This window comes from Perca fluviatilis, chromosome 18 (genome assembly GCF_010015445.1).
Source record: "Perca fluviatilis chromosome 18, GENO_Pfluv_1.0, whole genome shotgun sequence".
NCBI lineage: Eukaryota > Metazoa > Chordata > Actinopteri > Perciformes > Percidae > Perca > Perca fluviatilis.
The window spans coordinates 35640792-35664039 of NC_053129.1; the positions used below are offsets into that span (position 1 = coordinate 35640792).

The window sequence follows — 23248 nt, forward strand, 5'->3', positions numbered from 1 at the left end:
TTAAATCAGTCAATCAGTCGCACAAATACACAACATCACTTACATAACATAAATAAAAAATTAAAGTGTCACGTTAGTTCACACAGTGTCGTATTAACCCTCCTGTTGTCTTCAGATCTAATTTGACCTATTTTCAAAAAGTTTCAATATCAGAAATTTGTTTTTTTTCAACCAAATTTTCAACAACAAAAAATAACGTGGATGGTTCTCTACAATGCTCTTCACAAGTTAAATAAATGATCAGTTCGCTACTTACATTGAATTTAGGTGTTTAATTCAATTTTATAGCAAAAAAAGAATGTTGAAAAAAGTGACAGAAATGTCGGAAAAAGATTCAAAAATGCAGGAAAAAACCCACAAAATATGTCAAAAGGCGCAGAAAGAAATTGATAAAAACATCAGAAAAAGTGACAAAAAAAACTTGGATAAAAGTGACAAATTTGCTTCTTACACCGACCCTTTTTACATTAAATTAAATTTTATTTATACTATCCAATCATAACAGAGTTATCTCAAGACACTTTACAGATAGAGTAGGTCTAGACCACACTCTATAAATTCCAAAACCCCAACAATTACAGTAATTCCCTCAAGAGCAAGCATTAGCAGTGGCTGTTGCGACAGTGGCGAGGAGAAACTCCCTTTTAGGAAGAAACCTCGGCAGACCCAGACTCTTGATAGGCGGTGTCTGACGGGGCTGGTTGGGGGTGTGATGAACAGTGTCAAATAATAGTCACATTAAAGATAATGGAACAATGACTTCGAAGGTCATCGTGGAAGTTCATGTCATAGCAGGGCACATCGTGTCATACTGAGTAGTGCAGTCTCCTATACCGGATCCTGACTACTCTGTGCGTATGAACGTCACAGCAGGGCGTTGCGGGATGTAACGTGGCGCTGCAGAGCATGGGTGGATGCGGCGGACGCAGCAGGATGCGGCAGGACGCGGCAGGACGCGGCAGGACGCGGCAGGACGCGGCCGGAAATTGCAGAGAATCGCAGAGCATAGCTCTGCAGAGAAATAACATAAGGACTCCAGGGAGTAAACTCCCCAGAGCTAGGTTAGTAACAAGCATTTTTGGGACAGGATGCATACAAAAGTAAACAAGTGAAAACAGAGATGAGAGAGCAGCTCAGTGTGTCATGGGAAGGAAGGAACTTCCCCGGTAGTCTAGAATTATAATAGCGTAACTAAGAGAGGCAGGTTAGCTTAGAGAGAGGGATGCCGGATCGGGCTTGACATTCTATTTTATTCTTACTTTGTTCTGAGGTCCCTCAGGATATTATCAATTTCACACACATATGTGCAGAAGTAAAAAAAACAATAATACATTCCATTAATGCCTCGCTTTTATATTTGTTTATCATTCAACTTTTTAGTATTTTTTTTAAATCTTTGTATTGTGTAACACATTTTTACTTCCTCATCTAAAAGATTCCACGTTTACTCCTTTTGCTGATATACAGTACATAATTGTTTTACATTTGTTCTAATCTTTATCTTTGTGAAAATACACATTCCCCTCAGGTCATACTTGATCTCTCTAATCTTAAACTGCTTCTGGACAGACTCTGGAACCATTCTATTTTTGACTTTATACATTTTTTGCATTGTTTTGGCTTCTACCAAGTCTCCAGCAGGACAGTCAACATACACTGCTACTCTGTTAGAGAGGGAGGAGGAGTAAGGGAAGGAGGAGAAGAAGGAGGAGAACTGTGAAGGGAAGAATGTTAGTGTGTTATTGTGAAAGACACTGCCACTAGAGCAGTCCAGACTCCAGGATTGATCATTATATCCAAACAAACAGTCCTCACTGTCTCCCCTGCTGCTGATTCCTCTGTAACTCACTGATACATCAACTTCTCCTCTCCCTTCAACCTCCCAGAAACAGTGACCAGTCAGACGTTCTCTACACAGCAGCTGCCTGCAGTCAAACCTCTCTGGATGATAAAGATATGGCTGCTTCTCCTCCATATGTGTCACCTTCCTGTTGTTGTCAAACAGTTTAAGGGACTGAACCTGTGCTAGACTTGGTAGATATGGGGGCAGGAGTGATCCTGTCTCCAGTTATTATTTATTATGATAAATAAAACGCTCTTATCCAAGTGCTGGTTCAGGCCTCTTGTACCTGTAGATATCAGATGCTCGTTTAGGTTTGTAGGATGAGACAAACGCCTCCGGGGGCATGTAGCCGACTGTCCCCCATCCATCCTCCTTCTTGGAAACCTGTGCGACACTGTAGGAAATCCGGGAAAGGCCAAAATCTGTCAGCTGCAGAAAGAATTAGCAAAGAGAGGAAGGTGGCAGAAAGGGGATTTACTTTAAAGAGTATTTTCTTTTTATGCCACTTTCTACTTCTATTCCACTGCATTTATTGTTTAGTTACTTTACAAATAAAGATTTTTTTACAGAAAGTATACGAAGAGTTTATCAAATATGTTTTGCAGTTTATACAGTAAAGCTGAAACATTTAGTCTATTAATTAATCAATTATTCTATTGTATTAATTGGCAACTATTTTGATAAACAACACTGTCAGAAAATGAGGAATGTGATGGAGTATCTAGAGTAATTTCTGCTTATTATAAAGTTGCAACATTTAGGGGAAAACAAACATGTATCTTTTTGGGCTTACAGAACATGCCTTTCAGCCTTTATTTAGTCTCCATAAAATGTGCAAACTATTATAACAATATAAAGTAAGCATGAGGCCTGACCTCCCCTGAAAGCCTACTTTACATTGAGTATTTTCTTTTTATGCCACATTCTACTTCTATTCCACTGCATTTATAAAGTATACAAAGAGCTTATCAAATATGTTTTGGAGTTTATACAGTAAAGCTGAAACATTTAGTCTATTAATTAATCAATTTACTCTATTGTATTAATTGGCAACTATTTTGATAAGCAACACTGTCAGAAAATGAGGAATGTGATGGTTTCTATTATCTTAATTAGATCTGACCATATGAGAGACGAGCAAACCTTAGATGACTCAAAACATAGCCAGAGCTGCTCCACTGAAGGCAGCGCCTGGCCTAAAAGCAGATATCTGGTTGCATTTTAGATTAACAAACTATAAAGACAGAGAAGACACATGCAGTATTTGACTTCTATCGCCTGTGACTGTATGGATACAAACACAGATATAAGCCTGACATGCTAACTTAAAGAAATAAGTCACGCAGCACACCCTCCACTTTAGTCTCCATAAGATGGGTTAGGGTCTTGATATCTTTTTTATACTCAACTTACTATGTCTGATATGTTGTCTGTATGTTTATTTCTTGTATGTCTGGTGAGCCAAAGGAAAATATCCACCCTGGTGGACAATAAAGATTTATTATATTCTATCTGGTTGGATTTTAGATTAACAAACTATAAAGACAGAGAAGACACATGCAGTATTTGACTTCTATCGCCTGTGACTGTATGGACACAAACACAGATATAAGCCTGAAATGCTAACTTAAAGAAATAAGTCACTTGTGTCGACATGACGCGTACCGTCTCTGCAGCACACCCTCCACTTTAGTCTCCATAAAATGTGCAAACTATTATAACAATATAAAGTAAGCATGATGCCTGGTTTCCCCTGAAAGCCTGGGACTCACCTTGGCATTGAGAGCGTCGTCCAACAGCACGTTTTGGGGCTTCAGGTCCTGGTGGAGAACGGGACGGGGTAGACTGTGGAGAAAGTTTATACCCAGAGCCACTTGGTGAGCCAGTCTGAAGACCAGCGGCCAGGGTGGAGGTCCATCCAAGGCTTTCTGTAAGATTGTTTCCATAATTACAGATCAACAAATAGTGGAGTTAGTGAGCAATAAATATGACTTCTGCTTTGTATACACTACCATTTCAATGTTTGGAATAATCTGGTTTTATGTTCTCCTTTCCTTCAATATTAATAATTATAATATTAATAATAATAATATAATAATTAATATTATTTGAACATAAGAAGTGCATAATTCAGACATTCAAATTTGAAATACTTTTGGAATGATAAGATTCAAATTTCAATTTATTCAATCATACTTTTGTTCTGATGTTTTTTCTATTTTCTATTCAAAACTTTTACCTGTAGCAGAGTATTTTTGTACCTCTAAGTAAAAGATGAGTAGTTCTTCCACCCCTGGTTACCTGTAGGGAGGCCAGCGATCCTCTCTCCATGAGCTCCATGACCACACCAAGCTGTGTTGTCCAACCAGAGTTGGGGGGTCGACCCTTGAAGATCTCTAGGAGACGAATAACATGTGGGCTGCTTGCTTCTTGCATCATCTTGATCTCATGCAGCAAAGGTTGATTGGTCCTGCATGTGTATTGGTTTGCATTATAAGTAATTCATACAACTTAATGTAATTATGAACAGAAAATTCTTCCGTCATCATGACGAAGCAGTTTAATGACCACGTCACAGGCCCACTGACAATGCCTGGCTTTGTAGATTTGTCCGAAACCTCCGGAGCCAATCACCTTCCAGCCCTCAAGGCTGGAGTCTTCAATAAACTGTTGCATAGTTTACTGGAGGAGCAAATTATCTAATGATAATTAAACCCTTCCTGGACTTTTATCCAGCATGTGAATTCTGGCGTAGATTAAAATTCAAATTAGAAAAACTTATTGTCAAGGTGTGACAAATTTTCCGCCTCATGGCATGCCTTTCCATGAAAACACGAAAGCCTTGCAATTTGGCATCAGGAAGGTCTTTAGCTTCTGCTCACCCAATTTGAGAAGGATCTGTTGAACCCTCTGGGAGGAGTTCAAGAAGGGCTGTTAAGGGCCTAAAATGTTGTGTGTTGACACATAAACTTCACCTATGACACGATCTATACATAGTTATAGACATAACTTTGATTACCTATTATACGAGCTATCAACTATTCCTTTGCAATTCAGGGTCACAGAAGTCGGAGGATTATACCAAAACAAATTTGAAACAAATCTAATAAACCCTCTAGGAGACATTTGAAAAAATGTGTATTGAATACATGAAAAAACGTGAATTCACGAATTCAAAATAGGTAGGGTGCTTATGAAAGCAAATTGGAAATACAGTATGTCCAAAATGTGAGCAATGTGGATACCAAATATTGTGACAATCGGATTGACTTTGTCCACATTAAGGCCTTCAACACATGAGGGGGCTGTCTGGAGTCCGCTAAACTTGCATGAACCAAATTGCTGTTAAGTTGTGCAATGCTTACAATACTTTGATGAGTTTTAGCGAATGTCAAGGGCATCAAAAAAGGGTTCAAATGCTAAATATAATTGACGCGCACTATGGAGCCGATGAGCCACGCCCAAGCCTAATTGCAAGATCAAATTTAAATTATCATAACATAGTATATTTGTATGTAATGTAAAAAATTTTTTTAACATGGTTGCAAAGTTTAGTGAGTTTTTGTGTATTCTAAAGTACTCAAGATGTGTTCATACAATGGGAATGAATGCAAGAAATCCAATATGGCTGATTTCTTTTGGCGACAGGAGATGAGAGCAATGATCCCATCAAATTTCGTGAACATAAAAAGGAACTTCATTCCAACCCAAAGTGTGATTTTAGGGACGCTATGGAAACTGCTGGCCACGCCCAAAACTCTACTACTACTATTACACTTGGAACTGTACGCCAGTTTTGACGTCTGGACAAAAAAGTTTTCAAGAATCCCAAGCTTCTCAAAAAGTTCATTGCACAGCAGAATAATAATAATCTCTACAAAAATAATAGGGTGATCACGCCATTCAGTGCTCTGGCCTTAATTATTAGTTAACATTTTCTCACAATGCTGAAGTTGACTTTTGATTTGCAGCTTCCGATTCACAGCATCCAACTCAGCAACATTACTTACATTGCTAAGTGACTGATCCTCCGTTTTTTTAACATCTGACTGTATTGAAAGCATGTTAGTCATTAATGTAAATGATTATGTGTAAAACACAGTTTCAGATTTGTGAAAGCTTTATTGTCTTTATGAGAACGCAATAAAGGGAGAATTCACAGTTTTTTTCATATGGAGATCACATTGGACCAGGTCCAGATCCAAAACCACTACACTTGTAAAATCTGGAATAAATTAGGCTAAAGATTCTTAAAACCACAGATCAGATTTGTAAAAGCTTTATTCTATTTGTGAAAATGCAATAAAGGGGGATTTCACCATTTTTTTTCACATGATGACAACTTTGAACAAAGTCGTCATTGAAAACCACAATACCTAGACTTGTAAAATCTGTGCTAAATTATAAAGAGTGGTTTGGATCTGGACCTGGTCTGATGGGGTCTACTTATGAAAAGAAAAACAGGGAAATCTCCCTTTTATTGAGGATCAGTCACTCAGCAATGTAAGTTATGTTGCTGAGTCAAAAGCTGCGAATCGGAAGCTAACTTCATCACACTAATGCTACCCCTACGCATTGCGTATTACAGAGCTGATTTTAAGGGCCAGTGTGAAGGCAGCGTAAGTCCCCACCCACCCTATGCTGGCTCTGGTCCATCTAGAAAGGGTTTGAAATAGAGAAGGTCTGATACCGATACCAGTATACTAGTATTATAACTGACTGTCAAACTGGAGAATAAAAGAAAGTTCTGGGGCATTCATTGTTTGTGTTTGTTCATGTTTCACAAAGAGTTTAACCTGAGCCAGACTGACAACAAAAATAGAAATAATTTCACATCCATACAGGGATAGTAGTATACAGTTGTTAAAACATAATAAAATATATGACACACTGTTATCGGATCGGTAATCGGTATCGGCCGATATGCTAGTTCAGGTATCGGAATCGGTATCAGGAAGCAAAAAATGTTATCGGGCCATCTCTAGTTTGAAAGCCTCTGGGACAGTTAAGACCTGGACTGTGCTAAAGGGTCTTCAGTGAAAGCAGGTATTAACACTTCATCCATGCACTTCACTTCAGAGTATTAAGAGTTAAAAAACAAAAGAACCTCAACCAAGCGGTCAGACCAGTTAAGACACATCCATTCATTTTTACCTAATAACGTGAACTCAGATTACAATCAAACTGCTGTTGGTTCTACTTAACAAACAAAAAACAACTTTACGTTTAAATCTTTATGAAATCAATGTTCTTAAGCTCAGAGAGAAATTCTAAAGAATATTTTAAAATATATTTTGAATCAGCCAAACAGCATAAATAAACCTCTCAACTGTCCAGTTAAACAGCGACACAGCACAATGTGATCAAAGTTGATTATCAGATATTAATAGATTCCTCTGGTAGGATTCTTACCTGCTGAACTCACTTCAGGTCGACCAACAGACTCTTTCTACATTCATGCACCGAGGAAACACTGGAAGAGATGAGAGATGCTCTTTTCTTCCCTGTCAGTGGGCTTCTTCTTCTTTATGGTCTATTGGCGGTTGGAAAATCAACTTAAAGGTGCATTACCACCACCAACTGAACTGGAGTGTGAACAAGAGATAAGTGCAAGAAGAAGAAAAAAACGAAAGAAAATAAAATACTCTACTAAATTAATTTCTCTCAGAAAGTTAATAATATTGTGATACACCTTGCCTGCTGTTTTCCCCAAAAGCCCTGACAGTGAAAAGTTGTGGTGGTTTGCCTTACAAACATATCTGAAAAAGGTGGTTTCTTTGGGTATTGTATTCCTTGCAATGAATATGTACGTGCTAAACAGTTTCTGGCTGGTTACAGTTTGTGCATTTTCCAGTTGAATGTTTGCCTTTTTTATGTAATGAATAATTAAGACCTGTACGAAGAGTAATGATATTTTCGTCCCTATGTTTAAAGCTCACCTTTTCTCTTATCACCAACATGTCTTTGTATATAATAAAGATGCCTGTTTCACTAATGTTCCAATATTCCTTCCATCGAGGAGCAATCATCGAGGAGCTATAGCAGAGGATACAGAGAGCAGCCTTCCCGGAAGCCGTGCAGCTGAAGAAGTTACTAACTCTGTCCATTGTTCTTTCTCGATTTTATTGATGTGGTTTTACGAGTGAAACTACAATCTCCTGAAGGTGGACTAAAGAAAGCAAATCCGGATATTTCGCCCCGTCCGGATATTTTGCCCTGTGTCCGAAGCACTCACTGCATATCGTTTCATTATTACTTTTAGTTTTTAGTTTTGCTGTTTAAACATCCCACAATAGGCGTATTAGCTGCAGGGACATTACTGCATGCTTGGAAACGTTCACAGTAAAAGCTGATTCAGACGGATCTCATGAAGTGGCGTATGTATGACACGCCAATTCCTGTGCCATTATTTGCTTGTTATCAAGACGCATACTCACTTTTTTGTGTGTTTATCAACGTTTCCTTTCCACGTTTGTTCTTTTCCTAAACCCAACCGTAACCTCGCGATAACACGCAGCCTCACAGTAACACACCACGTGGCTTTAGAAAGTAGCGTGTACGTTTACGCTGTGATGTTGCAGACTGCCGTCCGCTGTATAATGCGTAGACATACATGCAGATAGCTCAAAACGCGAAGTCATGATGTCATGTTGGCTGACTAGAGAGGAATCATTAAAGAAAACACTGATAAATCAATACTACACATCACCGTCTTCCTCCCCTTTACCTGTCTAAAGTGATCGGCTAATCAATGCTGTTGTTTCTCACTTGTGTAGCATGTTGGAGATTTCATGTTGGAGCGGTTTGTATTTTATCTGGAGGCTGAAACATTGTGCTTTATTAATTTGTTCTCCACTGTTTCTGAGACACTTGCTGTGTTTCATTCACCCAGAAAACTAATCAGAAAAATCACACATCAGATGGTGTAGTTCTACTATCTGTCCACTAGATGGAGCCAGCTGACCATCCAATGAAAGATAATTTCAGCACTGAAAGATGAAATGAAGCGGCAGCGTGGATCACACTAGTACACGTATTTAGGAAAAGTTGGCTTGTTTTGAGGCAGAATGCAGCTTGAAATCTCGGCATTGCCCTTCACTCTGTTCCTTACTCCTGGTTTCTGAAAAAAGGGAGACCAGAACCTCAAGCTGCCACAGATGGGGTCTGCTTTTAAACCTCATCTTCAAATCGACTTTGGCTTTTACAAACTTAACACTCGCACCAAATGCTTGCTCTTGAAGGGAATTGTTGGGTCTCTGTAAATTATAGTGCGGTCTAAACAACTCTATCTGTAAAGTGTCCTGATATAACTTATATTATGATTTGTCACTAACCCCCACCCCCTCCCCCAACCGTCTTGTCTGTGATTGGCTGGAGTGGTTTGTTGTATTTTGGGGTTTGTTTGACGTTTACGACCCCGGTGTTGTCTCCCGAGACCGGGCTTCAATCAAGGACAGATGCCTACAATTTGAGACAAAAATGAAATCACGCTGAAACCATGCAACTCATAGTGCACCTTTAAAGACATTTTCACTCATTTGTCTAAAGACTGTACCTTTGTTTAAAAATAAAAAAAACTGAATGCTAACACATCTCCACCCTAAGCATAAAATACTTGCTAAATTCTGCAGATTTTCATTCTGTTTTACTGCTGAAAAAGATTCTGTTTGACTCTGGTAATCACTCATAGGCATCCTTCTTTGAGTTTTTCAGGACAGTTCAGTCTCTGTTTGTAAGAGTTCTTCCAGTGAATTAGACCCTTCAAATGCACAATGTTAACATTTTCATACTGAAAAACATGTATAATTGTTAAAAGATTGTGAACTCATGTAAAAGTTTTTTTTGTCTCTAAACCTTTATTGAAAAAAAACATTGCAGAAATTAGCAGCTGTTTGAAGCTGCTCCAAGAAAATGTGATTGAAGTAAATATCAAGTTCAGCCGAGAAGATCGTTTCAGCATTTTTTAAGAAAAAACACATTTCTGTCATTAAAGACACAATCAGTGAGACAAATGTGAACCAAAGTGAAGCCTCGTCCACCACCAACATTTAAACCACAGGACTGGAAGTTGTCTCCTCCTTCACAGAACACAGAGACACTGAGGAAGAAGACCCTAACCAAAACCCAGGATAAAGAGGCTGAGTGAATGTGGTGTTGAAGGTGTAGAGGTGGATCAGTGAGTCAGAGGAGACTCTGTAGAAGGACAGAGAGCCAGCAGGACAGTCCACATACACTGCTACTCTACCAGAGAGGGAGGACAGGGAGACAGGGAGGACTGTTTCTGTCTTATTGTGACAGACAGCGTAACGACCATCATAGCAGATCAGACTCCAGGACTGATCATTATATCCAAACACACAGTCATCACTGTCTTCTCTCCTGCTGATTCCTCTGTAACTCATTGCTATATAAACCCATCCACTCCACTTAACCTCCCAGTAACAGCGACCAGTCAGACCATCTCTACACAGCAGCTGATGACACGAGGAGTCAAACCTCTCTGGATGATCAGGATGTGGCTGCTCCTCTCTTACACGTCTCACCTTCCTGTTGTCAGATAGTTTGAGCTCTCTGTTCACTGTGTTTGTGTCCACTGTGAGTTCACAGGAATCTGATGGAGAGAAAAACACACAACACAGCAGCAGTTTGTCATCAGACACACCTGAAGGCTTTATTCTTTGTTTGTGTACTGAATTTATTCCTAAACTATTCTCTATACTTCCATGAAGTTCAAAGGCCTGAGAGGCCACCCACGGTGTAGTTAAGAAAACACACTTTTTCATAATGTTATATTTTGAAGATGTGACTGTTGTATATGCTGTTTTACAAACAGATATTCAGCTTTCAGAATCCATAAACCAATTATATGTTGTCCAAATTATGTCTTTTAACAATACAGTTGTAAAAATACAAACTTTATGAATATAAAAAGTCACACATTTCGGGATATGCATCTCCATTTCTTTCCATTAAATTAGACCAGATATGTGCATATAGGCATTATGGTTGATTCATTTTAGGAGATTTCCTGAGGTATAGGGTTCAGGGGCAGAGTTTAAAGGGGTGATAGAATTATTATATAGGGTATTTTACACTGTTCCTTAAAGTGATGGTTCAGAGTAATTCACCCTAGGGCTAGGGTCCTTTGCACCATGACCTCGAGCCAAACACCCCCCCAGAAGCTTTTTTCACCTGGGTCTAACATTGGGAGAGTTAGCTAGAGTAGCGTTATCAGCTGAATAGCTTAGCACAGGGGTTAATGGACCCACGTTTGTATCTTGTAAGTTACCCCACTAATAATGCCCGAAATGATACCAAACGTCTACAAGTAGTACAAATAGGTTATGCTCTCATAAAACGATGGATTGGAAAGTTTGTAAGTACACCTGAAGTTAGACCCAGGTGAAAAAAGCTTCTGGGTGGGTGTTTGGCTCGAGGTCATGGTGCAAAGGACCCTAGGGTGAATTACTCCGAACCATCACTTTAAGGTCTCCTAATGGGGTATGTAACATTGGTTGGGCTGAAAATTGCCCGAATGCTATTAGGCCCTTAACTACCCTGTGAATACGGCTCTATTTGGAACAAGAGCTTTTCTTCCAAATATGGTATGCTAATGAATATTCAGAATGAGCTACACGCTGATTGGTTTGAGCAAACTACATAGAAACATATAGGAGACTCGGCAGCAGGCCTCATATTTCAGACACTGCAAAGTTATACATTGTTTGTCGGGCTATTTCGTTATTAAATTCACTTCTGAGACTTTTTTAAGCGAGAAATCAACTATATAAAGCTCAAATATGGGCCGTTTTACGAAAATTGATGGCTAATTGCAAATTTGGTAAGACTGTGTGTCGGAGTTCAGCCGCCGGTGCTGCCTCGCCGCCCGCCGGTGCTGCCTCGCCGCCCGCCGGTGCTGCCTCGCCGCCCGCCGGTGCTGCCTCGCCGCCCGCCGGTGCTGCCTCGCCGCCCGCCGGTGCTGCCTCGCCGCCCGGCCTGCCTTCCTTCACAGGTATGAGGTACTTGGAGCTATGTCACGGCTGGCAGCCCACAGCAGGGACTATCAACACCGCTGCCCTGACAGAGCTCCAGGGCTTTCAACTCCCCTCTTCCTGCTTTCTAAATGGCCCGTTGTGTGAGAGTGAGAGCGCCGTCAGCGAGCTTGTTACACCAGCAATCTGTTACCACATGTTACACACATGTCACGCCACATATACAAAATCTAACTAAAGGTCTTATAAAGCTAACAATGGTGTCCGATTTCAAGTTAATGAATATTTGTGAAGACAAAGTGTTTCGTTAGCTGCGACTGTCCCTTCAATCCTAGCTATGTGTAGCTACAAACCACGGATAGTTAGCTTCCTTTTCACCTTAATTCCAGTATATTTACAGTTTGAATTTCGTCACGCCACTTACACAACATCTAACTATATGTCTTATAAACCTAACAACGGTGTCCGATTTCAAGTTAATATTTGTGAAGACTAGCTAGCTAGGTGTTTCGTTAGCTGTGACTGTCCCTTCAATCCTAGCTACAAATCACGGATAGTTAGCTTCCTTTTTGCCTTAATTCGAGTATATTTACAGTTTGAATTTTGTCACGCCACTTACACATCTAACTAAATGTCTTATAAAGCTAACAACGGTGTCCGATTTCAAGTTAATTAATTTTTGTGAATTCCAGAGGAATTCTAAGAGGAGGCTAGCTAGCTCTCATTGATAGAGCTCCATCCAGCCGCAGGCTCTATCAATGAGACTCACAGACAAGCGGTGTTTAATTCCCCAATCGTTTGTTTAAATAACTCAATACATTATAATTACACACATTAAAAGAGTAACTGGAACCTGTGGTAAGAGAATGCTGGCATAACAAGCTCGCTGACCGCGCTTTCACTCACATACACATTTAGCATTTAGCTAGCAGGAAGAGGGGAGTTGGAGGCCCTGGAGCTCTGTCAGAGCAGCGGCGTTTCGTAGTCCATTAGCCCAAAACGGTGACTTTGCGCGGGTATGGAGTGCTGTGGGTTGCCAGCCGTGACTGAGCTCCATCTACCTCACAGCAGACCGGGGTCTGTGAAAGAAGGCAGGCCAGGTGGTAGGGAGCAGCTACACGGCGCGCACCAGCCTCTGAACTCCGACACACAGTCGGACAAAATTTGCAATTAGACATCAATTTTCGTAAAACGGCCCGTATTTGACCTCTACATAGTTGATTTCTCGCATAAAAAAGTCTCAGAAGTGAATTTAATGGTAAAATAGCATATGAACAATGTATACAATTTCTGAGATCTGCACGACCTAAATTCAGAAGACTAACTGATCTCAGGTCAGTTGTGTAGCCTATGCAAATGTTGGGGCGTGACAGAGAGAAAGACTAGAGCCAAATGAGGAGGAGCCGCAATAGTTGACGTCAACTATGGGGCTTGTTGAGATTCGCCCGTTTTCAGAGGCAGTTTCAAATAGTGAGATTTGCAGAGAAAAGAGGTGTCAATGGGATTTAGAGGTTCTATGTATGTCCTAGTTACCCACTAAACTGTCATTATTCAACTATGACAAGGTAAAATCAGTTTTGCATTCTATCACCCCTTTAATGATGACTCATGTAGTCAGTAATCAGCTTTTTATTTAAAGATAACTGACTGTGTTCTGTTTTGTCTTCATTAGTCAAATTAAATCCACACTTACACTTCATCAGACAAAGTCTTAACCCTTTCTCTCCATCCTGGTCCACCCTTGAGGAAGAAACACAGTCAGAATGATTTTCTATCCAATATGAGTCCTAACTGGTGTTCAACATGAAGCCGTGATCCTCAGTTTGTCAGAGTGACAGAGAAATAGGCTAAAAGTCATCTCAGTCAAATGTCTATGTAATGATTGTACAGCCAAGATTTTAATGTTTCTGATGAATGTTTTCATTCAATAAGACTTCTGTGCATCCATGTTTTTCCTAACTCCTGCCTCCTACAATTAGAGAAATTAGAAAATATTGTTGTCTGTCCATACCTGAGAGTGTCCGGTTCACTCTTGGGTGGCTCAGTAGACAGCTTCACTACACTCAGAGACTTTTCGATCTCCTCCACTAAAAGAAGAAGGAGGTCATGAATCCCAGAGGAGAGGTTACAATTTCTTTCACTATTTTACATATTACACATACACTGTGTAGTGAGTCTACACATATGCAAACATAACCTAAACACAAGCATTTAATGTCAGAGTGCCTGGGCTATTCTGCCATTTGAGTCACCCAGTAGGCCAAGTTCAAAGTGGACAAAAACGTGGATCAATTTCAGTATCAAACATTGTGTTCTGTAGAACATGTGACCCAATTTGTGTGGTGCTAGGCACATGCCAATGACCCCAAAATATGAAGGACATTTGGAAAAAAATCTTGGCATTTGGGTCAGGACACTTGGACACAACAGCCTATTCAAAAGCTTTCCAAATGTCCGGGTTTAGCCTTTCCTAATATTGGGACATTTGGAAAGATTTTTAATGGCTGTTTGGGTCTTCCCAAATGTTCTGATCCGAATGGCAAGAATTCTTCCCAAATATCCCAAACTCCACAAAAAAGTCAGAAGGCCAAAATTGAGTGGAAATCTGTGTTCTTTACCTTTTAAAAGGGTCCTAAAGTATTTGCAATATCAAAGATGTTAACACTTTACAATTAGGTACACAAAAATATAGGTAGTTATCGAGGAACTAATGAGGAATGAATGAGGAATGACTGGTTATTTAATGAGAAGTTCTTGAATGACTGCGACTCAAGCACTAGTGAAGCATAATGCGTACCTGCAAATAAAGTAATGCATGATAAAGAGTGGCTAATTGTTAGTACTTAACCCTTAACTACCATCAGTGAATCATTGATCATACCTGAAAATAAAGCAATGAAACAGCATGCATGGTTAATCATAAACAATGATTACTCAACCATTAGTGAAGCATTGTGTTTACCTTCGAATAAAGGAATGCATCTGTACCTCATTTACTTCTAATTCATTGACTATTATCCTGCATACTTATTATTTTTCTTCATCTTCTGCCACATTTTTGTCCCCCTTCAAGTCACGGAGCGTTGCCAACGCATGCACATAAATACATCAAGACGGGAAAGGTGTGCTATGACTTTTCTAAGAGATTTGCCACGCAGTTTTCATGAAATCAGCAAAAAACGGACGCAAAATTTCCCATAGACTTTAATGGGAAATCTTTGGTAAATCACTTAACATAGCTCAAAAAAACCTTCTTTGGAGCCATACTGTATCGCCATATTTTAATATAGAAAAATAATTAAACGTTTAAACCGAAGATAAGACTTTAGCCTTTATTGGGCTGAATGGGCATTCTGATATCAAGCACGGTTTCTACCAAATCACAGTTTATGTATTGTCCAGTTTTCTTCTCTTCTAGACTTGTTCAATGTTATCAAACCAAATCTTTTAATTTCTGATAGAAAAACATTTTATTCCGCTTAAAACAATTTATCCACTGTTTTAAAGCCGAAACAGTAGCTACAGAGTAGACTAACGTGGACCCTATGATGTGAGCACACTTTTAACTAACTTGTTTGAGATTGGCCAGAGAGCCCAGTACCCAGAGTATGCTCACAAAGTAAATGGTAAAGACAGACAGGGCCGGACGTCCGGTAAAATCTTTGACTTATGGTATGCCAGATGGCCAGTAATACACTGGAGCAAAGACAAAACAAAGTACGATGCCAACTGCTTTACAGAGATAGTCCCAGCTATAGTGCTGAGTGGCTGATCGTCGATCAATCGATCGTCGATCGATTTATTTTTTTTTAACCAAGAGAAAGCTATTTCATGTCACGATGCCAGATGGATCAGATAACTAGGAGGAGTGGTTGGATTCAAAGGTTTAGGTATAGGAATACAGACCTGAAGCCTCAGCGATTTGATCCCTCTGAACCTGCTCTGTCATGACTTTTTCTTTTGCCTTTTGGTCCTGGAAATGGGAAGAGAAAGAGCCAGTTACACACAATGATAAAAAGAGTAATTTGCTGCTTGACTGAGTGTTTATGAAGAGATTTTTTCCTCACCAGTTTCTTCTGCACTTCATGGACAGCGTCAAAAATTGCATCTTTGTGCTTCTTATACAGTTGTTCTGTCTCAGTTGTACACTCTGTTATACACAACATGGAGTAAATATGTAATGTTGGAGCCAGGCATCACAAGCTATTGTTCTGTGTCAATTCAGAGATAAATGAAAGAGTTCCTCACCAAGGGCTTGAGGCCTTCGTTCGGGTTCATTGTCCCAGCATCTCTGCATCAGTCTTGTCAGCTCTGTCAACCCCAGAGCATGGCCCTTGATATCATCCAGCAGTGGACGGTCTCCTTCCGGGATGCGAAGCATCACTAAGTCAGCGTTTTTATCTATATTTCAGGAAGAATTAAAAAGGTTGTCAGAGTGGTCTTGAGACTTTGGGAATACCTGAATAGACGGTCTGGACTGATGTTTATGTAAAGGTTAAGGTTAATTCCTGCTAAATGGGACAACTATGACACCTGTTGTTTTAATTTGTATCTGCATTGGGTAGTAGCTAAAGACAGGCTGTCCTATTGAACTCAAGCCATTACTCTACAGCTCAGAGCCAAGAGAACATAAAATCATTATTAGAGTTTGACATTCGAGCCAGGGGGGGCAAAAAAATAAATAAAAATAAAAAACTCAACAAACATGCTAAATAAACATATATGTTTATTTTTAAAGCAGAATTTAAATTACATTGTAACAATTTAACAATATGCCCTTATGAAATCCAATAGCGGCATGGCGGAATGCCCCGACACTTAAATTCAACTAAAATTGATCAGTGAACAATCAGTGTTCAACCTACAGTGTGTTGAGATGCCTCTCCAAACGCAGAAACAAAGTGCAGTCACACCATAATAGTTATGACACATTAAGAAAAAAGATCCGTATTTTGCGGTAATCCAATGACATGAAAAAAAGTAATCCACAGCGATCAGCAGATCCACAAAAAGGGTCATGGTACATCCAGCCAGGCCTACGTGCATCACATTCACCAGCAAGCTCCAAACAGGTGAACGATGCCTCTCTACTTTGCCGTTTAAACAAAGTGGAATAAAACATAATAAAAGTCAAAATCTATTCAAAACCCGCAATCAGTTAGTAAGCTGACAGCTAATTTATATGCCATCATTTAGGCAACATTTATTGCAACGTTGGCACGGCAAGATGTCCAGACTAGTGCAACTGTACATTTTGTTTTTTGCAACAATGGTCTCAGGTGAGAGGCAGAGCCCTGAAAAAATTGTTTTTTACTGAAGCAGTATATGAAATCAGATATATTACCTACTACCATTTGGTTGTTTTGTGTTATTTAAAATATTTATAAAAGATCTGGTCATCCCAGAAGTAATTATTCCACTCATTTTTGCAATTTTCGCAATTACCAGTTTCAGCCCCCACGCAAACTCCGCGTAAGCATAAAATCCTGCCATTTTTGCACCATGTGCCATGCAAACAAAACACTCAAATGAGAAAAACTAAGATAAAGGTAGAAACTATTTTGATAGCAAGAGAGGCTAAAGACACAATAGTCATTTACTATCCTATGGTTGTTTCCCTGTGACAATGGACCAAAGGAGTATCACATAACTAAAAAACAGACAGAGAGAGTTACATGTCAGGATTACTATCCACATCACACCCTGGTTGATTGTTGGAAAGGGTTTGTTGTCATCTGTAAATTGATGCTTGTGTGAGAATGAGTATATATACAGATTTTGGAGCAACATATTTTGCCATTCAAGCAAAGTCTTTTTCAGGGACGCCCCTGCTAATTTCAGAAAGAAAATCCTAAATTACAACAGCGTGGCTTCATAGTAAAAGAGTGTGGGTAATAGACTGGCCTGCCTGCAGTCCAGACTTGTCTCCCATTGAAAATGTGTGGTGCATTATGAAGCGCAAAATACAACAGATAGATAGTGAGAGAGACAATAGTCACTAACTTCCATAGGGTTGTTTCCCTGTGACAATGGACCAAAGGAGTATCCCATAACTGAAAGACAGAGAGAGTTACATGTCAGGATTACTATCCATGTCATTACAATCACACCCTGATTGTTTGATGGATAAGTTTTCTTGTCATGTGTAAATTGATGATCGTGTGAGAATGAACACAATCAATGACAACAATAAAATCAGTGCCTGAAGTCACCTGAGTATATACACTATAATACTCTTACCAATTCCCTCACCTGTAAAGGACTATGTCCCTGATATTTTGACTTTCTGTCAAGACTGAAACTGTGCTGGACTTGGTAGACATGGGGGCAGGAGTGATCCTGTCTCCAGTTATTATTTATTATATGATAAATAAAATGCTCTTTTCCAAGTGCTGGTTTGGGCCTCTTGTACCTGTAGATATCAGAGGCTCGTTTAGGTTTGTATGTTAAGCCAAACACCTCCGGGGGCATGTAGTTGACCGTCCCTCCTCCATCTTTATCGTCCTTCTGGGAAACCTGTGAGACACTGTAGGAAATCTGGGAAAGGCCGAAATCTGTAAGCTGCAGAAAGAATTAGTAAAGAGAGGAAGGTGGCAGAAAAGGGATTTACTTTAAAGAGTATTTTCTTTTTATGCCACTTTCTACTTCTATTCCACTGCATTTATTGTTTAGTTACTTTACGAAATAAAGATTTTTGTACAGAAAGTATACAAAGAGCTTATCAAATATGTTTTGAAGTTTATACAATACAGCTGAAACATTTAGTCCATTAATTAATCAATTACTTGATTGTATTAATTGGCAACTATTTTGATAAACATCACTGTCAGAAAATGAGGAATGTGATGGAGTATCTAGAGTCGTTTCTGCTTATTATAAAGTTGCAACATTTAGGGAAAAAAACATGTATCTTTCGGGCTTACAGTACATGCCTTTCAGCCTTTATTTAGTCTCCATAAAATGTGCAAACTATTATAACAATTTAAAGAAAGCATGAGGCCTGACCTCCCCTGAAGGCCTGGGACTCACCTTGGCATTGAGAGAGTCATCCAGCAGCACGTTTTGGGGCTTCAGGTCCAGGTGGAGAATGGGACTGGTCAGACTGTGGAGGAAGTTTATACCCAGAGCCACTTGGTGAGCCAGTCTGAAGACCAGCGGCCAGGGTGGAGGTCCATCCAAGGCTTCCTTTAAGATTGTTTTCAAAGTTACAGATCGACAAATAGTGGAGTTCATGAGCAAATTATGACTTCCGCTTTGTATACACTAACATTTAAATGTTTGGAATCATCCGTTATATTAATGTTCTTCTTTTCCTTCAATATTAACTATTTGAACATAGAAACTGCATAATTCAGACATATAAATATGAAATACTTTTTGAATGACAAGATTAAAATTTTGATTTAGTCAATCATACTTTTGTTCTGATGTTTTTTTAAATTTTAAATTCAAAACCTTTACCTGTAGCAGAGTATTTTTGTACTTCTAAGTAAAAGATGAGTAGTTGTTCCACCCCTGGTTACCTGTAGGGAGGCCAGCGATCCTCTCTCCATGAGCTCCATGACCACACCAAGCTGTGTTGCCCAACCAGAGTTGGGCGGTTGACCTTTGAAGATCCCTCGGACACGAATAACATGCGGGCTGCTTGCTTCTTGCATCATCTTGATCTCACGCAGCAAAGGTTCATTGGTCCTGCGTGTGTGTTTGTTTGCATTATAAGTGATTCACACAACTTAATGTAATTATGAACAGAAAACTCTTTGCAAGCACTTACCCGTCATCATGACGAAGCAGTTTAATGGCCACGTCACAGGCCCACTGACGATGCCTGGCTTTGTAGATTTGTCCGCAACCTCCGGAGCCAATCACCTTCCAGCCCTCAAGGCTGGAGTTTTCAATAAACTGAGCCATAGTTTACTAGATGAACAAATTAATCATGATAATTGGTTTAGTGACTTTTTGTGCATTCTAATATCCTCCAACGTGTGTTTGTTCAGTGGTAATAAATGCACAAAATACAAGATGGCTGACTCCTGCTGGGTGACAGGAGATGATAGCAATGATCCCATCAAATTTCGAACATAAAAGGAACTTTATCACAACCAAAAGTGTGCTTTTGGAGCCCGTTGGCTACTCCCAAACCCCAATCACTACAGCAATTTACGCCAGTTCTGTTGACTGACGCCAATTTACGTGAGTTTTTCAAGCATCCCAAGCTTTTAAAATAATAATCTCTACAAAAATAAAAGGGTGCTTGCGCCATTCGGTTTTAGGTCCCTAAATATTACTTTTTCTCTTCCTTTAGGGCCCCTGACGGTAGAGGGCCCCTAAGTCCCCTTCCACCCTGGGCTGGCTCTGGTCCATCTAGAAAGGGTTATAAAGCCTGGTACAGTCTGGGACAGTTGAGACCTGGACTGTGCTAAAGGGTCTTCAATAATATCAGGTCAGTCTCAGTGTTGGAAGATGGCTGTATTTGAGCACTTAACACTTCATCCATGCACTTCAGAGTTTTAAGAGTTAAAAAATAGACAAAAAAATCTGTCAAGTTGATCCAAGCGGTCAAACCAGTTTAGGCACTCACGGCATGTTTCAACATGAACTCAGGGGACAAACAAACTGCTGCGTTTTAGGACATACAAACAACTTTATATGTAAATATTGTATAAAATCATTGTTCTTCAACTCAGAGAGAAATTCTACAGAATATTTCAAATGGATATTTTGAATCAGCCAATCAGCATAAAGAGAGACCTTTCTTTTTTCCCAGTTAAACAGAGACACAGCACAATGTGATCAAAGTGATCCTGATTATCGGACATTTAGATTCCTCTGGTAGGATTCTTACCTGTTGAACTCACTTCAGGTCGACGAACAGACTCTTTCGACCTTCATGCATCGAGGAAACACGAAGCTGCTCTTTTCTCCCGTGTCCGTCTAACACAACATCAGAGTGACGTCAAAACCTGTCCAACCGTTAGATGTCAGCCAATCAGATTATTAGATTATTTCCTTTTTCCTCCCTCTTAACTGCCTGAGGTTTAATTAATGCTGTTGCTACTTACCTGTGTTGCGTGTTGAAGATGTTTGAATTTTGATTGTGATCTAACCAGTGTTATAAACAGATAAGCTGTTGTACAGATAAAGTTTGTTATTATTGTCACTTTTAATGTGCAACTACTACAACTACTGCTTCTGGATGTTCAGATAGTGAGACTGCATCAAAGACTGTGGCAACACTAAAATGTAGTTACATAAATGACTTGTAAAAATCCCAAAAGGTGTAAGAGATGCACTTTTTTAAATTTAACTTGCAGTGTGTCTTTGGTTTGCATTGTTAGTTATAAGAAAAGTTGATGCATTGTTCAGACAGCAAGTGAGGAAATTGTGAGGACAGTGTTTGACAGTGTATGTGACAATGTGTGTGAGGACTGTGTGTGACAGCATTTGTTAGGACAATATGTGTGAGGACATTGTGAGGACAGTGTATGTGACAGTGTTTGTGTGGGCTGTGTGTGACAATGTGTGTGAGGACTGTGTGTGACAGCATTTGTTAGGACAATATGTGTGAGGACATTGTGAGGACAGTGTATGTGACAGTGTTTGTGTGGGCTGTGTGTGACAGTGTGTGTGAGGACTGTTTTCTGAGGACTGTGAGTGTGTTTGTGAAAACTGTGTTTGTGAGGACTGTGTGTGACAGTGTTTGTGAGACCTGACTGTGACAGTGTTTGTGAGGACAGTGTATGTGAGGACTGTGTGTGTGAGGACAGTGTTTGTGAGGACATTTTTTGTGAGGACTGTGTGTGTGAGGACAGTGTTTGTGAGGACATTGTTTGTGAGGACTGTGTGTGTGAGGACAGTGTTTGTGAGGACATTGTTTGTGAGGACTGTGTGTGTGAGGACAGTGTTTGTGAGGACATTGTTTGTGAGGACTGTGTGTGTGACAGTGTTTGTGAGGACTGTGTGTGTGAAACAGTGTGTGACAGTGTTTGTGAGGACTGTGTGTGTGAAACAGTATGTGACAGTGTTTGTGAGGACTGTGTGTGTGAAACAGTGTGTGACAGTGTTTGTGAGGACAGTGTGTGACAGTGTGTGTGAGGACTGTTTGTGAGGACAGTGTGTGACAGAGTTTGTGAGGACAGTGTGAGGACAGTGTGTGTGAGGACAGTGTGTGTAAGGACTGTTTGTGAGGACAGTGTGTGACAGTGTTTGTGAGGACAGTGTGTGACAGAGTTTGTGAGGACAGTGTGTGACAGTGTGTGTGAGGACAGTGTGTGTGAGGACAGTGTGTGTGAGGACTGTTTGTGAGGACAGTGTGTGACAGAGTTTGTGAGGACAGTGTGTGACAGTGTGTGTGAGGACAGTGTGTGTAAGGACTGTTTGTGAGGACAGTGTGTGACAGTGTTTGTGAGGACAGTGTGTGACAGAGTTTGTGAGGACAGTGTGTGACAGTGTGTGTGAGGACAGTGTGTGTGAGGACTGTTTGTGAGGACAGTGTGTGACAGTGTGTGAGGACATTGTGAGGACAGAGTGTGTGACAGTGTGTGTGACAGTGTTTGTGAGGACAGTGTGTGTGAGGACTGTGTGTGACAGTGTTTGTGAGGGTTGTGTGTTACTGTGAGGACTGTTTGTGAGGACTGTGTGTGTGACAGTGTGTGTGAGGGCTGTGTGTTACTGTGAGGACTGTGTGACAGTGTGTGTGAGGACTGTGTGACAGTGGGTGTGAGGACTGTGTTCGTGAGGACAGAGTGTGTAACAGTGTGTGTGAGGACTGTGTGTGACAGTGTGTGTGACAGTGTATGTGAGGACTGTGTTTGTGAGGACTGTGTGTAACAGTGTGTGTGAGGACAGTGTGTGTGACAATGTTTGAGGACTGTTTTCTGAGGACTGTGAGTGTGTTTGTGAAAACTGTGTTTGTGAGGACTGTGTGTGTGTAACAGTGTATGTGAGGACTGTGTTTGACTGTGTTTGTGAAGACTGTTTGTGAAGACTGTGTTTGTGACAGTGTTTGTGAGGACTGTGTGTGTGACAGTGTGTGTGAAGACTGTGTTAGTGACTGTGTTTGTGATAATGTGTGTGAGGACTGTGTTTGTGAAGACGGTTTGTGAAGACTGTGTTTGTGAGGACTGTGTTTGTGAGGACTGTGTTTGTGAGGACTATTTGTGTGATAGTGTTTGTGAGGACAGTGTGTGACAGTGTTTGAGGACAGTGTGTGTGACAGTGTTTGTGAAGACTGCTTGTAAAGACCGTGTTTGTGAGGATTGTTTGTGACAGTGTGTGTGAGGACAGTGTGTGACAGTGTGTGACATTGTTTGTGAGGACAGCGTGTGACAGTGTGTGTGTGACCGTGCGTGTGACCGTGCGTGTGACAGTGTGTGTGTGTGAGACTGTGTGTGTGAGGTTTTTATTTGTGTGA

General features: G+C 40.2%; 2 protein-coding genes across 3 annotated transcripts; both read right to left on the reverse strand.

The window, feature by feature from the left end:
* Positions 1 to 1207: 1207 nt before the first annotated feature.
* Positions 1208 to 7304, reverse strand: LOC120546673 (receptor-interacting serine/threonine-protein kinase 2-like). Its single transcript, XM_039781794.1, has 4 exons — positions 7256 to 7304; positions 4145 to 4313; positions 3616 to 3771; positions 1208 to 2272 (listed from the first exon to the last, which is right to left on the reverse strand). Exons 2-4 carry the CDS (start codon positions 4280 to 4282, stop codon positions 2099 to 2101), a joined length of 468 nt encoding a protein of 155 aa, XP_039637728.1. The 5' UTR covers positions 4283 to 4313; positions 7256 to 7304; the 3' UTR covers positions 1208 to 2098.
* A 2399-nt stretch (positions 7305 to 9703) lies between these two features.
* On the reverse strand, positions 9704 to 20887 carry LOC120546646 (receptor-interacting serine/threonine-protein kinase 3-like). 2 transcript variants are annotated; one of them, XM_039781749.1, is made up of 12 exons: positions 20694 to 20887; positions 19610 to 19752; positions 19359 to 19527; positions 18865 to 19020; positions 18248 to 18396; positions 17839 to 17888; positions 16084 to 16236; positions 15903 to 15985; positions 15742 to 15808; positions 13847 to 13922; positions 13529 to 13575; positions 9704 to 10454 (listed from the first exon to the last, which is right to left on the reverse strand). In XM_039781749.1, exons 2-12 carry the CDS (start codon positions 19744 to 19746, stop codon positions 9892 to 9894), a joined length of 1650 nt encoding a protein of 549 aa, XP_039637683.1. In that variant the 5' UTR covers positions 19747 to 19752; positions 20694 to 20887; the 3' UTR covers positions 9704 to 9891. The 2 variants fall into 2 exon arrangements, with proteins under 2 accessions (XP_039637683.1, XP_039637682.1); XM_039781748.1 differs by having other exon boundaries at positions 20681 to 20886.
* Positions 20888 to 23248: the final 2361 nt, after the last annotated feature.

Coding starts and splice junctions, on each gene's coding strand:
- LOC120546673 (XM_039781794.1), bottom strand. CDS start 4,282: ATGATGCAAGAAGCAAGCAGCCCACATGTTATTCGTCTCCTAGAGATC. Junction 3,772..4,144: donor GATCGCTGGCCTCCCTACAG/GTAACCAGGGGT, acceptor ACAATCTTACAG/AAAGCCTTGGATGGACCTCC. Junction 2,273..3,615: donor ACGACGCTCTCAATGCCAAG/GTGAGTCCCAGG, acceptor TTCTTTCTGCAG/CTGACAGATTTTGGCCTTTC.
- LOC120546646 (XM_039781749.1), bottom strand. CDS start 19,746: ATGGCTCAGTTTATTGAAAACTCCAGCCTTGAGGGCTGGAAGGTGATT. Junction 17,889..18,247: donor CGAGCCTCTGATATCTACAG/GTACAAGAGGCC, acceptor TCTGTCTTTCAG/TTATGGGATACTCCTTTGGT. Junction 15,986..16,083: donor ACGAAGGCCTCAAGCCCTTG/GTGAGGAACTCT, acceptor TGTGTATAACAG/AGTGTACAACTGAGACAGAA.